This window comes from Aedes albopictus, chromosome 2 (genome assembly GCF_035046485.1).
Source record: "Aedes albopictus strain Foshan chromosome 2, AalbF5, whole genome shotgun sequence".
Lineage (NCBI taxonomy): Eukaryota > Metazoa > Arthropoda > Insecta > Diptera > Culicidae > Aedes > Aedes albopictus.
In genome coordinates, this window is record NC_085137.1 from 354,736,844 (window position 1) to 354,751,854 (window position 15,011).

The following is a 15,011-nucleotide window of genomic DNA, read 5'->3' on the forward strand; positions in this document are numbered from 1 at the left end:
GAAATCTCAAATTTCTGGAAGGATCCCAGAAGGTACTCCTGGTGTAATCTCAGAAGAAAATCCTTGAGGAATTCCAGAGAGAACAATGGAAGAAACTCCTGGTGTAATCTCAGAAGAAAATCCTTGAGGAATTCCAGAGAGAACAATGGAAGAAACTCGTAAAGGAACACGTGGGGAAATCTTGGGAGGAATTCCTTAAGAAATTCCGGAAGAAATCTCTAGAGGAATCCCGAGGACAGGAGGAATACCAAATGGAAATCTAAGAAGAAATTCCTGGAAGAGTCTTAGTAGGAACTTCTGAACAAATCCTGGATAATGCCCTGTGAAACTCTCTAAGAATCCTAGAAGAAACTGCTGGAAGAATCATGGAAAAAGTTCGTGGAGAAACCGCGGATGAAATTGCTGGAATAATTCCAGATGGCACACAGAGGTCCAATTTCGAGAAAAGCTGGCAAAAACTCAATTTTTGAACATGTCCTAAATGGGATATAGTACATCGAACATTCATCCACGATAGGGGTAGGCGGGGCAATATGGACACCCTAAGGTTTTTGCCAACTTTACCTGGCAAGATGTCAAAAAAGTTTAGTTTTTTGATACATGTATCCTTCTAAAGTCTATTTAGCATCTATTGCATAAGAATGCTCACGAAGAAAAATGATTTATTCACTTCAAAAAATGTTATGAAAAATGTTAGTTTTTCATGACCGTCTTCAAGCATACGGGGCAGAATGGACACCCCCATGGGGCAATATGGACACCATGAGACTTTTACGAATTTCGTACATTATTTACACCTATAAAGTCATTTCATTACAAAACAACTATTATGGATGAATAATACGCCGAAGTAGTTCATTTTTGTTCAGTTAATTTAAATTCAGGCTGTTTTGGATAAAGCTTCGTTTTTGTCGGCATGTACAGCTGTGCCTAGAACATCTATTTTCCACTTCTGTCGTTTTTTGACCAATTTGTTTCACCCTTTGTCTACTATGGGTTACGTACAAAAGGCTGAAACACAAAAGGCTGAAATAACAAAAGGCTGAATTACAAAAGGCTGAATAACGAAAGGCTGAAAATATCAAAAGGCTGAAAAAACATAAGGCTGAAATAATGATTCGACTAGTTTTCAAACGACGAGCCCATAAGCAGTCATGCTGAAGACCAGCCCAACACTAACATCACAGACAAACAGACATAACGCTCTTATTATTCATATCGTACACTGATATAACGGTCTTTTTGAAAATTTGCTAGTTGGCCGATCAACCAGCCTTGGTACTTGTATTGGTTTGCTTGAGTTTGACATTTGACGCACACTACCGCTTATTGGTCACTGGTTGGTCAAACTAAACCATTTTTGGCATTGGGCGAACATGCTTCCGTTACTATGTTTTACATCGGGAAGCGTTAGAACTGTTTGTCCGCGCTATGCATTATTGATCACCTCCATAACTATGATAGTATTTCTCCAAAGAATAGCATATGTTTAAAAGAAGGGAAAATCTCTCATCACATTGTTAGCAGCTGAATGGCAACCAATCTCAACAGCATAACAATCACCGATTGAAATATCATCAGTCATTTTTTATGTTCGTTGGTATGCATCATTAGCCTCTTCACTAAGCACAACCTATGACTAGGGCTCATATATGTAGCCAATGTGTTAAGCGAACAAGTAGTCATGCGGAGAGTGACAGGTTCGATTCTCGCTCGGACCAGGAACTTTTTGTAAAGGAAAACTACTTGACTACCACGGGCATAAAGTATCTTCTTGCCTGTCACACGATACACAAATGCAAAGTGGTCATTGGCAGAGAAGGCTCTCAATTAATAACTGTAGAAATGCGTATAGAAGCTGAGAAACAGGCTTCGTCTCAGATGGGACGTTACGCCATAAAAAATGAAGAAGAAGTACTATAACTCCTATCCTACATTTTCGCAAATTCAGCCTTTTGTGCATTCAGCCTTTTGAAATTCAGCCTTTTGTTACTTTCAGCCTTCCGTGTTCAGCCTTTTGTGCATTCAGCCTTTTGAAATTCAGCCTTATGTTATCATCCCGTCTACTATAGTGAACATTTAATCGAAAACATACTGAAATGGAAGAATTTGGTTGGTTTGTGATTTAGGTTATATTTTTCCCTTGCCGCTTCTTTCAAAAAGGTGAGTGTCCATTTTGCCCCGGCAGCAGAAGATATTTCCAAACTTGATTTTTGGTATAATAAAGAAGAAAATATAAACATGTTAAGCATGTAGATACAGCAAAACTACTTGCATGTGTTCTAGAAATATCAGGTTTTAATCGACCTGCAATAAATTAATCACTAAATCTTATTTTAGATGGTGTGAAAATTATAATTTCCATGCACAAAAAACGGAGAACGCAACTTTTTCGTGTAAAATCAAGGTTAATTTTAATTTCGAATGTTTCTTTCCTGAAACTACGTTTTAGACAAATGGACTATATTCTCCATTCATTAAAAGTTCAAAAAAGTTCGCATATTTCAAAATATTGAGGGTGTCCATTCTGCCCCGTGTGTCCATAATGCCCCGCCTACCCCTACCAGGAGCACTAACTGCCCTTTAAAATAAGTAGGAAATATTCATTTTGTATCTTGTTACAGCACTGAATAGCTGCTAATGGAAAAAGTATCGATTTTTTGGCAAAGAACACAAACAAGTTCAACCACTACAAAAGTCTGTTAATATAAGTAATAAATACAATTGCTTTCAAAAGTATATTTTCAAGTTCTTGTGTATATCAGACATCTGCAATGGAGCAAGAGATCAAAATAACACTTTTGGCTTCAAAATTGACATCACATATTATTAGTGCGAGAAATTCTTATACTTCAACTTCAAAGTGTCTAACAAATCGCTCTCAGCTACTCCCCGCGCCGATATTCGGTTCAAACACTCGTCTAAGTATGCAGAATTGATTAAGGACAATTACAGCTGCCATGAGATGCCAAAACATTAGCGCCATATTGATATGTATATACTTAACTTAGCCCAATTGTATGAAAAACAGTAATTTTGTTCGGAATTCGTTCGAAGAAATCGACAAATAATGAAAATGCCGTTAATATGAAATTGACAACTCAATAATTCAGTATATTCATTGTGGCTAAAACTAGCAGACTACTATGATTTGGCATTTTTGCCACGTATTTTGAAATCCGGACCACCGTGCAACGGAATGCGTTATCAAACAACGTTATTGGTTGTGTGGTGGCTGTATGGCTGATTTTTGTAAATATCGCGATCGTCAAGAGCCGGTTCAAAATACTAATACAACTCGTACCATCGATGAAGAGGTGATGGATTTGAAAATCAAAGTCGCGTCTATACTGGAAACGTTAGCCGTCATTGCCGTACCTGAGCCGCCTGAACAAACTACGTCGTTCTACTTCTGTATAGGCTCAATATCTTCTTGAAGGAAAAAACCTTTCGCCTGAATGTACTGATGCAGTTTTATGTGAGGCGGACGAACAACATTCGCGGATCGACTCGACGTTAACACTTTTGATCTGTTATAAATGTAAATACTAATTACTTCCATGATCTCTGCAGGAGTGTTTCACGTAATATCTGTTGAAGATATTTCTTCCAGAGGTTTTCCCGACATGCCTCCAGATTTTTTTGCTGGATACCTTCTGGAGATCCTTTCAAAATTATCCAAAGCTCCTTCACGAATTTGTCTCAATGAATTACGGGATAGCTTTCTCACAGTTTCTCGCTTGTCGTTTGTATGAGATTCTTGCGGGAGTTCCATATATTTCTTCCAGAGTTTACCGATATCTCTCTTGGATTCGCTCACGGAATTTCACCCGTACCCGTACCCGTACCAGGAGGAACCATAGAAAATAGCTTACGAAAATTTCTTGAAAAAAAAAAACTGCGTAAGAAATCCCGGGAGGAATTCCTGAAGAAAATTCGTGTAAAACTTCTTTAGACATTCTAGGTGAAACTCTCGTGGAAATCCCACCAATAAATAGTGTAGCAAATCAAGGAGAAATCTCGGGAAGATCTCCTGGGGAAGTCCCAAGTAACAACGAAAGCAATCGCGTTAAATCTCCACGAGGAATCCCAAAAGAAATTAATAGGGAAAATTTCGCGGCAATTTCTACTATTTATCCTTAAAGAAACTGCTGTAGAAACTTCGTGATAAATCTTGGTAGAAATCCCACGAAAATTTCTTTGAGTAAACCATAGGAGGAACCGTGAAAAATCTCACGAGGGATTCTGGGAGCAATACCGGTAAAACCTTTGGATGAAATGTTGTAGCATCCCCTATCAGGTAATTCGCTCATCTCAAATCTACATGGCGACCGTGACGACAGTTGTAAATGATTTCACAAAGTTCAATAATTTCTGTAGAAGAAAGGTCTATACGATCATCATCTTTTTATAAACTTTCCTTACTTCAAAGTGTCATCTTCTCTTTACACACCGTCATATAATCACACATTTTTCAATCAGCGACCATCATTGTACGCCGTGTCGAATGAATTTCAATGAAAAGACAACACATACCTGATGACCTGCACGTAAGAAGAATATGGTTTCTCCTCGTTGATGGCATCGATAAATGCAAACAATGCCTCACTGGCTGGGGTCTCCCGGCTCGGCAGCTCGACACAGAAGTCTGGTATTTCCGAAAAACTGTTCACTCCTAAAAAGAAAAACGAGTAAAAAAAGTTTACAAGTTAAAATGTACAGTGTTATATAGTATAAGCAGGTACACATACCAAGAACATCATTCAGAATCGATGGTGATACATTGCATCCCACGTAGATGAACATGTGAGGTCCACAGTCCAGTAAGAACATCGATCGTGAATCGAACCTGTAAATGAAATATAACAAATTGCATAACTGAAAACGACGACTCCAAGTAGCTAATAAAAAAACTTACTTTTCGGCCGACAGTTGTAACCGCGGTGGTTCCACCAAATGCGATTCACCATCCGCTCCCTCCTGGGTAGCACTGTGGAACAGACTGTCCAGCTGGTAGAAGTCGGGATAGATGTATCGGATCAGTTGATCCAGGGGCATCGTTTTCATCTCGCTCATCGCGAACACTCGATCGTCCAGTCGGGTACTGGTGCCTACCCGGAATGCAGCCTGAAATGTTAGTTTTGTTTGTAAAATTCGTGTGCTGTTCTGATAGGAAACTTTTAGAAGTCCGGAAAACAATTTCCCGGAAGAGACCCATCTTCCTGAATTTTGTTTTTCGCGTTAGAAAAGTTATTATAATCTCTAACGAGAATAGGTATATACCGGTTAGCCGAGAATTCAGTTATGTGTTAGGTACTTACGTGTTTCAGCAGCGCCAAGATGTACAGAGGCATAAGCGAGAGATTCTCCGGGGCCACGATCGATCCGGAATTCTGCGGCAAATTTTGCGCAATCTTGAACGCCTGGAATATGTCAACGGTGGCGTTGATGAAGGCATCTCTGGCATCGGACAGGCTCGAGGTCAGCGATCGATCCACGGCCATTTTGGCCAGCAAACCGACGATGCACTGCGAATCGGCCGAGTACATAACTTCCGACAGGCTCGCAGTGACGGGAATACACAACGTGTGGACGCGAATCCGCCGTTCGGCTTTGCTACTGGTGTACAGCAACGCCGCCTGGAAGCATACCGATTTGACGTCGGCCAAGCTTTCTTCGTAGGTGATCTGCGAATGGGAAGGATACGGTTATTCTGTCAAGACTTGAACATACTCTTTGGAACCTACCTGCATGCCAAAGCCGGCGTCCGGATTCACGTTCGGCAACGAAAGCAAATCCGTCGATCGCACGAAGAAGTTTCCGTGGAATGTGTGTATCGCTAGCCCCCGGGTGCAACGCACCCGCATAACAGCTTCGAAGCCGATCTTTCGGGTTAGGTAGCGTTCGAAACACTTCTGCAGGGTTTTCACCAGCTGTGGTTTCGATGTACTAAACAGCGGGATGTGATGCATGCATCCACCACTGAATTTACTTATTCCAGCTAGAAAAGAAAAACACATTTAGTGATTATCATCCATGGTTTTGAATCACTAAAGCTAATAAGAAACTTACAAATTGTTGCTACATCACAGTACTGACTATTTAACAGGAACAGATCAACGGCGATCTGCTGGGCAGAACAATCCAGAGCTAATCGCTTGTAGAAGTCCGTTGCCGGGCCCAAGTGGGCCACGTCCTTTGATGAGCGATTGTTGGGATCCTCCCTGAATAATGAAAAAAAAATAAAGAAATATAGAATTTTCAATGCAAAGAAGAATGTGAGCGTTTCTATCTATCTCAAGCGGCCAAGGAACTCACCGCGATTGCAGAGCACCAGGGCCGTAGTTTGGCAAACAGCATTGGAATACGGTGACCCGACCACCACAGGCGCTCTAAAAAGAAAGTTTGAAGAAATTGTTATACAATAAGTATACGTTACAGTTGTTGAACCAATCGTACCATCAGTTTGTATGCCACTTGTAGTGCCGCACCCAGCGCACTATTACTATCGTGGGCATGCTCGAACCGCTTGGGCAGCTGGGTCAACAGATCCTTGATCAGTTCCTTACACTCCTTCAAGTTTACTAATAGGTTGTCCGGGTACGGTAGAAACACATCTGAGAAAAAAAATTGAAACAAACATTATATTCTGTCCCTTGAATAAACCCCCTAGTTCACTAACCTTCCACATCCAGGACGGTGATCTCGTGCGGCTGATTGTAGCCCTCGGCAATGTTGTAGAAGTGGATCGCACTGTTGTAGGCAACGAAGCCGACCTGGGTCCGCGCATCACCCGGTAAACTTTCCAGCTGTTCGATTAGCGTGCTACAGACGGTGTGCAAGTAGCCGGTTTGCTGGGCCAGCGAAGAAACGTCCAACAGGAACAGGTAGATCGCCGGCTGAGGAGGTCGCAACTATGCGAAGGAAAGGAACACGTTTTGGTTGAAGAGGAATTTGTGACGAGGTACTTTGCCGATCTTACCATATACTCCGAAGGTGCGATGAACTCTATCGTGCTGGATTTGATTTCAGGTCGCCGCGTTGGATCTCCGTAAGTTTTCGTTACAGGATCGTACTGGAACTCCTCCGGTACTGTAAAAATAAAGGACATAAACGTATCGTAAAGTTAGAATATCTAGAAGGCTTCGCTATTATAGCAAAGACTGTGTAGTCGCAATGCTGTATATTGTACAAAACATAGAGAAAAACTCTTTGTGATCGACCTCTGGACAGCCGAAAAGTTCAAGTAAGCAGGTAGTATTTTTAATACCGCTAGGTACAACTAAACTAACTCCCAGATTTTGGAAATTACCATGAGATTCATTTTTTTATTCAGTAATGGTAAAATCCTTTTGCCTGAGAAATCCCAGCAAGAACTCCTGGAGAAATCCTAGTAGGAATATCTGCCGATACTCTAAGATAAATTACAAAGGAATTCTTGAACAAAATCTCTGGAGGAATCGTAAGAGGAATTTCTATAGGAATGCTTGGAGGAATCCCTTGAGGAATCTTTGGAGGAATCACGGAAAGGATATGTATAGGAATCATAGGAGTAACCTCTGAAGCAATTACAACAAAAATGGTTCGAGGAATCCCATCAGACATTTGTGGAGAAATTCCAAGAGAATTTTTGTCCAAATATTTATTTGTCTAGGAATCCCGCCAGGAATGTCTCTAGAAATTCCAGCAGAAATACCTTCAAGAATTCGTCCAGAAATTTCTTCTGAAATTCCTACAGTGAAGTTCCTCCAGAATTTTAGAGATTCCTCCAGTGAAGGTTCTCCAGAAATTGCTTCTTCGATTTGTCCACGGATTTCTCCAAGAATTTCGTCATGAGTTCCTTCAGGGATTTTTCAAAAGTTCCCGCAATAATTTCTGCAGTGATTTTTTCAAGCATACCTTCAGATTTTGCTCTCGAAAATCCTCCAGGAATATCTACTGTGATTCCTTTAAAAAATCTTCTTGAGACATCTCAAGGGATTTATCCATGAATCCATCCAAAAACTCCCCTTGAGATTATCCAGCAATTTTTGCAATGATTCATTCAAGAATTCTTCAGGTGTTAAGACTAGAAGTTCTTGCTGGTGTTCCTCCAACAATTTCTACAGTAATTTATTCATGGATTGCTGCAAAAATAGTCCTACTGTGAATATTCTTAAGAATATTTCAAGAACTTCAACTGAGATTCCTCCAGGACTGCTACTACGATTCCTTTAGACATTTATTGTAGAAATAATCGAGGATTTTTTCTGGTTTTCGGGTGTTCCATGCAATATCTGCTGGGAAATCTTCTGGTATTCTTGGAGGATTGTCAAGAGCAATAATTGGATATATTCCTGCTGAAAATGTTTGACAAATATCAGCAAGAATTCCCATAGAAAATCAAACAGGAATTTCTAAAGGAATCCCTGTAGTAATTACTGGATGTATTCCAAGAGAAATTGTAGAGGAATACTTGAAGATATCTCTGAACGAATTATACCAGGAATTTCTAAAATAACTTCAATAGGACTTCTTCGATGCAACCCAGATGGAAATCCTAAGAGGAATTTTTAGAGGAACCCCAGCAGGCATCTCTGAAGAATTTCCAAGAGGAATTTCTGAAAATATCTATTAAGAAGTCTTATTGGAATTCCTTTAGAAATGTCTGATGGGTTTCAGCTAGAAATTTCTGCTGGGATACCTTCATTCCTTTTTATTATTCAAGCATTCCTAGATGGTATTTCTGCTGTTATTGCTCTTAGGAGTTCTCCAGGAATTCCGGAAGGATTCCCAGAGTGAATTGCTTGAAGAATTGTAGCAATACTTTTTGAAAGATTCCTACCACGAATTCCAAGAAAAATAATCAGCCACATTCCAGGGGTATTTTCAACAGAAATTCTGCAGGGAAGTTTGTCGAGGATTTTCAGTAAGAATACTAAGTGGAATTTCTGGAAGAATACCTAACGGAATTCTGAAGAAATCTCTAGGTGAATTTCTACAGTCTTTTTACAGTCGGGATTGCTGGATGAATCCCATCAAATCCCATCAAGAATAACTGGAGGAATGCCAGAAAGATTTTCTAGAGATTATCCCAGACGAAGTCTCGGATAAATTCCAACAGGAACTCCAGAGAACATGAGAAATTTCTGAAGGAAACTCAGTAGGCATTCTTGGGGAAATTCCAAGGAATTTTGATGCCATTTTTGAAAAATCCCTGAAGAAATCACAGAGGGAACTTCTGCAGGAATCCTAGTGGGCATTACAAGAAGATTTCCTAAAAGAATCCGTAAGGGAGGTACTCTTGGAGAAATTCCTGGATAAATGCCAAGAGGGACTCTTGGAAGAATCTTTGGAGAAACCCTCTTTGAATTTCTCCACAAATTCCTGACGGAATTTCTCAGCAAAAATTCTTGCTGAGATTGCACCTGTGGTTTCCCCAAGTATTCCTATACAAATTCTCTCAGTGCTTCTTTCAAAGATTCCTAAAAAATCCTTCAATGGTTTCTCCATGAAATACCTTGTAATACCAGCAGAAATTCCTGTAGGGATTCCGTTGCATGCAACTTTGCAGAAGACACCATTTTTTCCTCCCGATATAGGGGAAAGTAAGCCACTGCGTCTAATGAGCTGAATTTTTGTAACGTCTTTATGCCAGGTGACCTTGTGCCCAACGACCTCATGTCAAATGGAGAACTAATATGTTCCCTACAATTTGTGTGAAACAGCCAGTGTAGATTGAGAACTGCCTGGTCCCACTATTTGTCAAGGATAAAAAAAATCATACGGATGGCTCGAAAGCAGGAATAAAAATGAAACGATTTGATACTTACATTCGTTGACTCGGTAGCACAGGTTGCACTTCCACTTTTTACTGTCGACGAAGAACACGAACGGGTTGATGTAGGTTCGGCAGGCCCGGCATCGCACTATCGTATTGCAGGAAATTACCGGTAGATTCTGAAGCGGCACAAAAACAAATCTATGAATTAACGGTCCAAACAAAACCTGCTATACAGCACCACCTACATTCAAATCCCTAAACGGGTGTATCAGCACACCCAGTGGAAGTCTCGATTTTTGCAGCAGTTGATTCGTTTCCGGAATTTTCGTCAGGGTACACCGGAAAATACTGAAAACGAAAGGTGATCGGCGATCGTTAACTCTGACTCGTATAGTTAGGTGAGACAACTTTAAGATACTCACTCTGGATTACAGTTGACCGCCTCCTGGAACGGATGGTTCAGGTGTATCGGTGGCGGCCGAACCTTTTCCACCGGCAGAATATGTCGGTTCTGCAGGAGGTCTACCGTGTTGTTACCCCACAGTCGGTTGAACCCACCCCTCACCACGCCACCGTACTGGGGGTCCTGTTGCTGCTGCTGTTGCTGTGATTGCTGCTGCTGTTGATAGTTGGCACCGTAGGGTTGTTGAAGCTGCTGTTGTTGCTGTTGTTGTTGTTGATGGTGATGATGGTGTTGATGAGGAAGATGACTATGCTGATGGGGCTGCTGCTGCTGGAATTGTTGGTTCGGATGCATACCGGGCATTGGGGGTTGCTGCTGAAGTGGTTGTTGCTGTTGTTGATTTGGATAGTAGCTGTTGGTTTGTTGGGGCGTGGGCATAGGGGGCATGGTCTGTGAGGGATACAGAGGTCTCTTGCCGATGGCTGAAGTAGTAGAGGTCACGACCGAAGAAGTGGTTGGTGGCATGCCTGGGCCAGTTTGGCCTACGCTACTCGAAGGAGGCAGAATTTGCTGTTGAGTTTGTGTAGGCATTTGTGGGTTGGGGACGTGGTTTCCATTCATAGGTCGCCCCTGTTGGTTGGTTAGTGGTGGTAGCTGGCCATATGCAGGCTGTATACTGCTTGTGGTTGGTGGAACATTTGGCTGCTTCAGTGGTGGTACTTGTCCGTGTTGAGGTTGATTAGGATAGCTGCTGCCGGGAATTGAAGGATTTGGAGTGCCAGACCCATTTACTTGGGTTACTTGCTGTTGCGCAGATGGCGGTCGATTGACGCTTAGATTTTGCATGCTAGCTGTTAGATTGCTGACGGGCCCATTAAGGGGTGCCATCCCTCCTAACGTTGGAGTAGAGGCATTTAGTGGAGTTGAAAGACCCGAAGCTGTCTTTGGAGGTGTGTTTATCGTGCCGGCAGGAATCCCACTCGTCCAGTTGTTGTTGGAACCCATGCTGTGGTTGTTGGTTGGAGGCATAGCAGTCTGTTGAATTTGACTAGACGGCGTCGGATAGGAGGTACCTGTTGATCGATTGCTCATCGATGGTGGCAACTGCGACGCCGGAATATTGTTGTTAACTAGAGCAGGTGATGACGTTCTAGATGAGGTAGCACTGTTGCCATTCGAAACTAGATTCGCTACTCGATTGTTCGGCTGCGGCAACTGAGTATTGAACAGCGGCTTCTGCATCATCGGTGGTCCATTTTGCAATGGAACCGGGGCCACAGATGTTAGTGGTACACCATATTGAGAGGTGGCTCCAGGCATTCCTGGGGGATACTGTGATGGTCCGTTCATCATAATGTTCTTCGCAGGATACTGTTGCTGCGGTTGTGGTGGCATAATCTGCTGCTGGGACGTTGGCGGAAATTGGCTTTGCTGCTGTTGTGGTCCATTAGTTGCTGGAGGATAACCATTTGCCATTCCATAGTATTGAGGTGGATTCGACATCATCTGTTGGATCCACTTGGGTTAACTATGAATAAAAATGAATGTCAGTCAATGAGCATTATAAAGCTATAATACAGATGATGGAATCACGCAATAGAAGCTATCGAAGAATACTTCAAGAAATGTGGTTTTATTTAATTCCCATTTAGCTAAGCTCCGACAAATAATGATCGAATTTATTCTTGCACCTTGCCCAATGTCTCATGGCTAATTTGGTATCAATTACTAATTCATAAATTAGTCTCTGTATCATGTGAAAACAAATGTTAAAGAACTATAATTTCGTAAATATAATAAGATTGAATAATTGTTCCTCGATTTTTGTTTCCGTCTAGTCCACGTCTATTTTGTGCACAACTTGAATTCAATCCTCGGCACACCTTCTACCTAACACTACATAGTACATCCTATTAGGATGACTAAAAACTATAGTTTGACCGTAGGTGTTAATTAGTAAAGTTTGTCAAATTCTTCGCAATCCGAATCTAATGAGGCATTTCGTAATATCTATTAATGATTGGCTATTTCCATTGGCTTCCAAGAAATAGGCTCACCGAAATGCACAAAGTATACGGTAAACGATACCTCAGAGCTCCAATATTATTTTGATTGCGGACAAATGTCATGCAATTTCTAATTCATATTTCTGACTCTGTTGGCCAGTCTAATCAACCGATCAGTTATTTATTACAACGCTTAGTGATACCGCTACCACAATCACAATTATACATAGCTCAGCAGTTAGCATTGGCCAGAGGGCAACGCTCATCGACCGGTGAACCGATTGGGTACCTATCTACAATCAAGATGCACCCGTTCTCCACGCCTTACGCAAACACGTGGTATTTAGATAACCCACTCGTACCGCCGGTTTTACCAGACAAAAGCTGCTAGCTACTAGCAACGTAAAGTTTATTGTAACTACCAATCGGTTATTAGTGCTCATTGCGCCGTTACGCGCAATCACTTGTACCACTACAACTGTTTACCGACAGATTTCATTATAGACGAGCACGGCATATGCCTTCTTTTTTCGAGAGCTTGAACTCGGTGTGTGTATTTAGTGTATTTAGTCAGACTACACCAGTTGGCGGCGAATGTAAACTGACACATTTTCGCCATAGCTTGCGACTTGGTGCCTTGGACCATTCACTAGTCCCGACCACACATTGATCAATGTGTTGCATTTGGGGGGTGATGATGATCAACAGCAGACAAACAAATAAAATGCGACCAACAGAGCACGTTGAACTTGGCCGTGAATTGGAACGCAACAACGGCCGGTGGCGGTGGTGGCGATGACTCGATCGAGAATGAAAGATGCGGATGTGAACTTACAGTTGCGCCGCAAGTCTAGATGTATTTTCTGATTCCAGGAAATGATCAACGCCAAGCATGCAATTTTGGTCGAGGAGGTAGGAGCTAAGCAAAAAAAATATTCCACAAAAACTTATTTTGCCGAACGCCGTTTCTCAATTCAGATGACTAATATGGATCATATTCATCACTTCATACGAATAGGATTCTGACTAGCTGCAATTTAATTTAAGTTGAAAACACTTTATCAGACCACGAAACAGAATTCAAAGTTCGTCAGACATTCTGAATCAGTGATAATGTCATTCATTAGAATATTGTTGCGAAATGACTAAGAACATTACGCTTTTAGGTGGGAATTGTTTTAATTATTATCAATTTGTACGTAGATATGTATCATTTTTTTAAGGATATCCAGTTGGATCTACGCTACCAGGGCTGAATCTATAAGCATTTTTTTGTATATTTGAGCCTCGTCAGTTCAACATATAACTTTCTAATGGAACCTACAATCAACCAAGCAAGAAATTCATTTCTAGCAACAATAAATAACTGTCAAAAAAGTAAATGTTTTTTTAGTTGAAATACCATTTTTATCAATTTGAAGTTAATGTTTTGACGTCCTTTTATCCCTATGAGTTTTTTTTGGTTGATGTTTTCTTCGTATTTGTTAATAAACTTTACAAGACAGTGGTAATAAACTTTACAAGACGGTTACACTGTTAGATTGTCACAGTTAACACTCCTCAAATGCGAGTACACAGGGTCAAACATTTGACCAAAAACAAGCCAATGCTCAAACATCTGGTTTAACTCGATAGAATTTTCATTAATTTATCAATTCTTTAATTTACATTTTCAATTAACTACCGAATTCTTTATCTTCCAAACTTTTTTTCTGCCTTTTTCATCGAAAACACTATATCTCCGTTTCATTTATACAGATTTAAAAAGCAGTAATGTTTATACTACTTTCTCAGGCTGGTGATCGTTATTATGTATTTTAATTGGCTGGAGATCGAAACTAATTCTAAATATCTCAAAAACCAGTATTAATTTTAATGTAAACTTCACTCTTTAGGATTCTAGAGCCATCAGTTATGTCTAGAAAAATTATCAAATTTTTTGAAAACCGAAACGCTTATTTTTGTACAGTTTGCATTTTTTCCTACTCCGCTGTTGGGTTAATTGCCACTGCGTCCAATTGACTGAACTTTTGTGGCACAGTTCGCATTTAAAAAATAATTTTTCACTTGGGAAACCATTATCCGGAGATAAATATGAAGTTATTATGTGGATAACTGACACTGAGGAAGATTACAATTGGTAGTTTTTCACCAATTTGTCATCACATACAAAATGCATAAAGCTTCAAAATCAACCCTATTTTCTCAGATTTATTGTATTTTTTTATCATCGTAAAAATAAACTTAAAAGAGTACCTGAAAGCTTGATATCTGGAGAATTTATTGATATGCTCAGCCATGTGCTCTGCTCAAAAACGACAAAATGGTCACTTACACCCCTTTTGCATCTGGGCCCCTCACTTTAATTTTTTTCCAACGTCACTAGAAGTTATTGAAGAAGTGCTCTGGAAGCACTTCAAGCGGAACTTGTGGGACATTTCCCATGAAGGTTTCGCAGAAACCAAGGTTGCAATCATTCATTTGCAAAGATTTACATTCATTTGCTGTTATCTCAGTTCAGAAGCATGCTATCGAAAAACAATGTATGGATGAATTTAACCTTGTAGTTTTATCTGAAAGTTTGCCGAATAACATTGGGGTCGCACACGCATTCCAAAGTCGTGAGCGAGCTGTGAAGGCAACTTTCCATAGCGTGAATGAAATTTACATTCACCGCGTGGAGAGTTGCCTTCACAGTTCGCTCACGACTTTGGTATACGTTTGCGACTCCAATGTTATTCGGCAAACCTTCATTTACATTTTTTTCGATAGCATGCTTCTGAACTGAGATAACAGCAAATGAATGTAAATCTTTGCAAATGAATGGTCGCAACCTTGG

General features: G+C 40.7%; 1 protein-coding gene across 1 annotated transcript in view; it reads right to left on the minus strand.

Moving 5' to 3' along the window:
- LOC115263293 (protein transport protein Sec24A) overlaps nucleotides 1–15,011 on the minus strand; it is a 46,323-nt gene that overhangs the window by 3,922 nt on the left and 27,390 nt on the right. Inside the window, exons 2-14 of the mRNA XM_029866450.2 lie at nucleotides 10,186–11,694; nucleotides 10,009–10,111; nucleotides 9,813–9,939; nucleotides 6,983–7,092; nucleotides 6,683–6,914; nucleotides 6,460–6,617; nucleotides 6,319–6,392; nucleotides 6,073–6,224; nucleotides 5,748–6,001; nucleotides 5,322–5,687; nucleotides 4,919–5,127; nucleotides 4,752–4,849; nucleotides 4,537–4,675 (exon numbers count right to left, since the gene is read on the minus strand). Coding sequence (XP_029722310.2) covers nucleotides 4,537–4,675; nucleotides 4,752–4,849; nucleotides 4,919–5,127; nucleotides 5,322–5,687; nucleotides 5,748–6,001; nucleotides 6,073–6,224; nucleotides 6,319–6,392; nucleotides 6,460–6,617; nucleotides 6,683–6,914; nucleotides 6,983–7,092; nucleotides 9,813–9,939; nucleotides 10,009–10,111; nucleotides 10,186–11,672 — 3,509 coding nt within the window. The 5' untranslated portion in view covers nucleotides 11,673–11,694. The remainder of the gene's footprint in view (nucleotides 1–4,536; nucleotides 4,676–4,751; nucleotides 4,850–4,918; nucleotides 5,128–5,321; nucleotides 5,688–5,747; nucleotides 6,002–6,072; nucleotides 6,225–6,318; nucleotides 6,393–6,459; nucleotides 6,618–6,682; nucleotides 6,915–6,982; nucleotides 7,093–9,812; nucleotides 9,940–10,008; nucleotides 10,112–10,185; nucleotides 11,695–15,011) is intronic.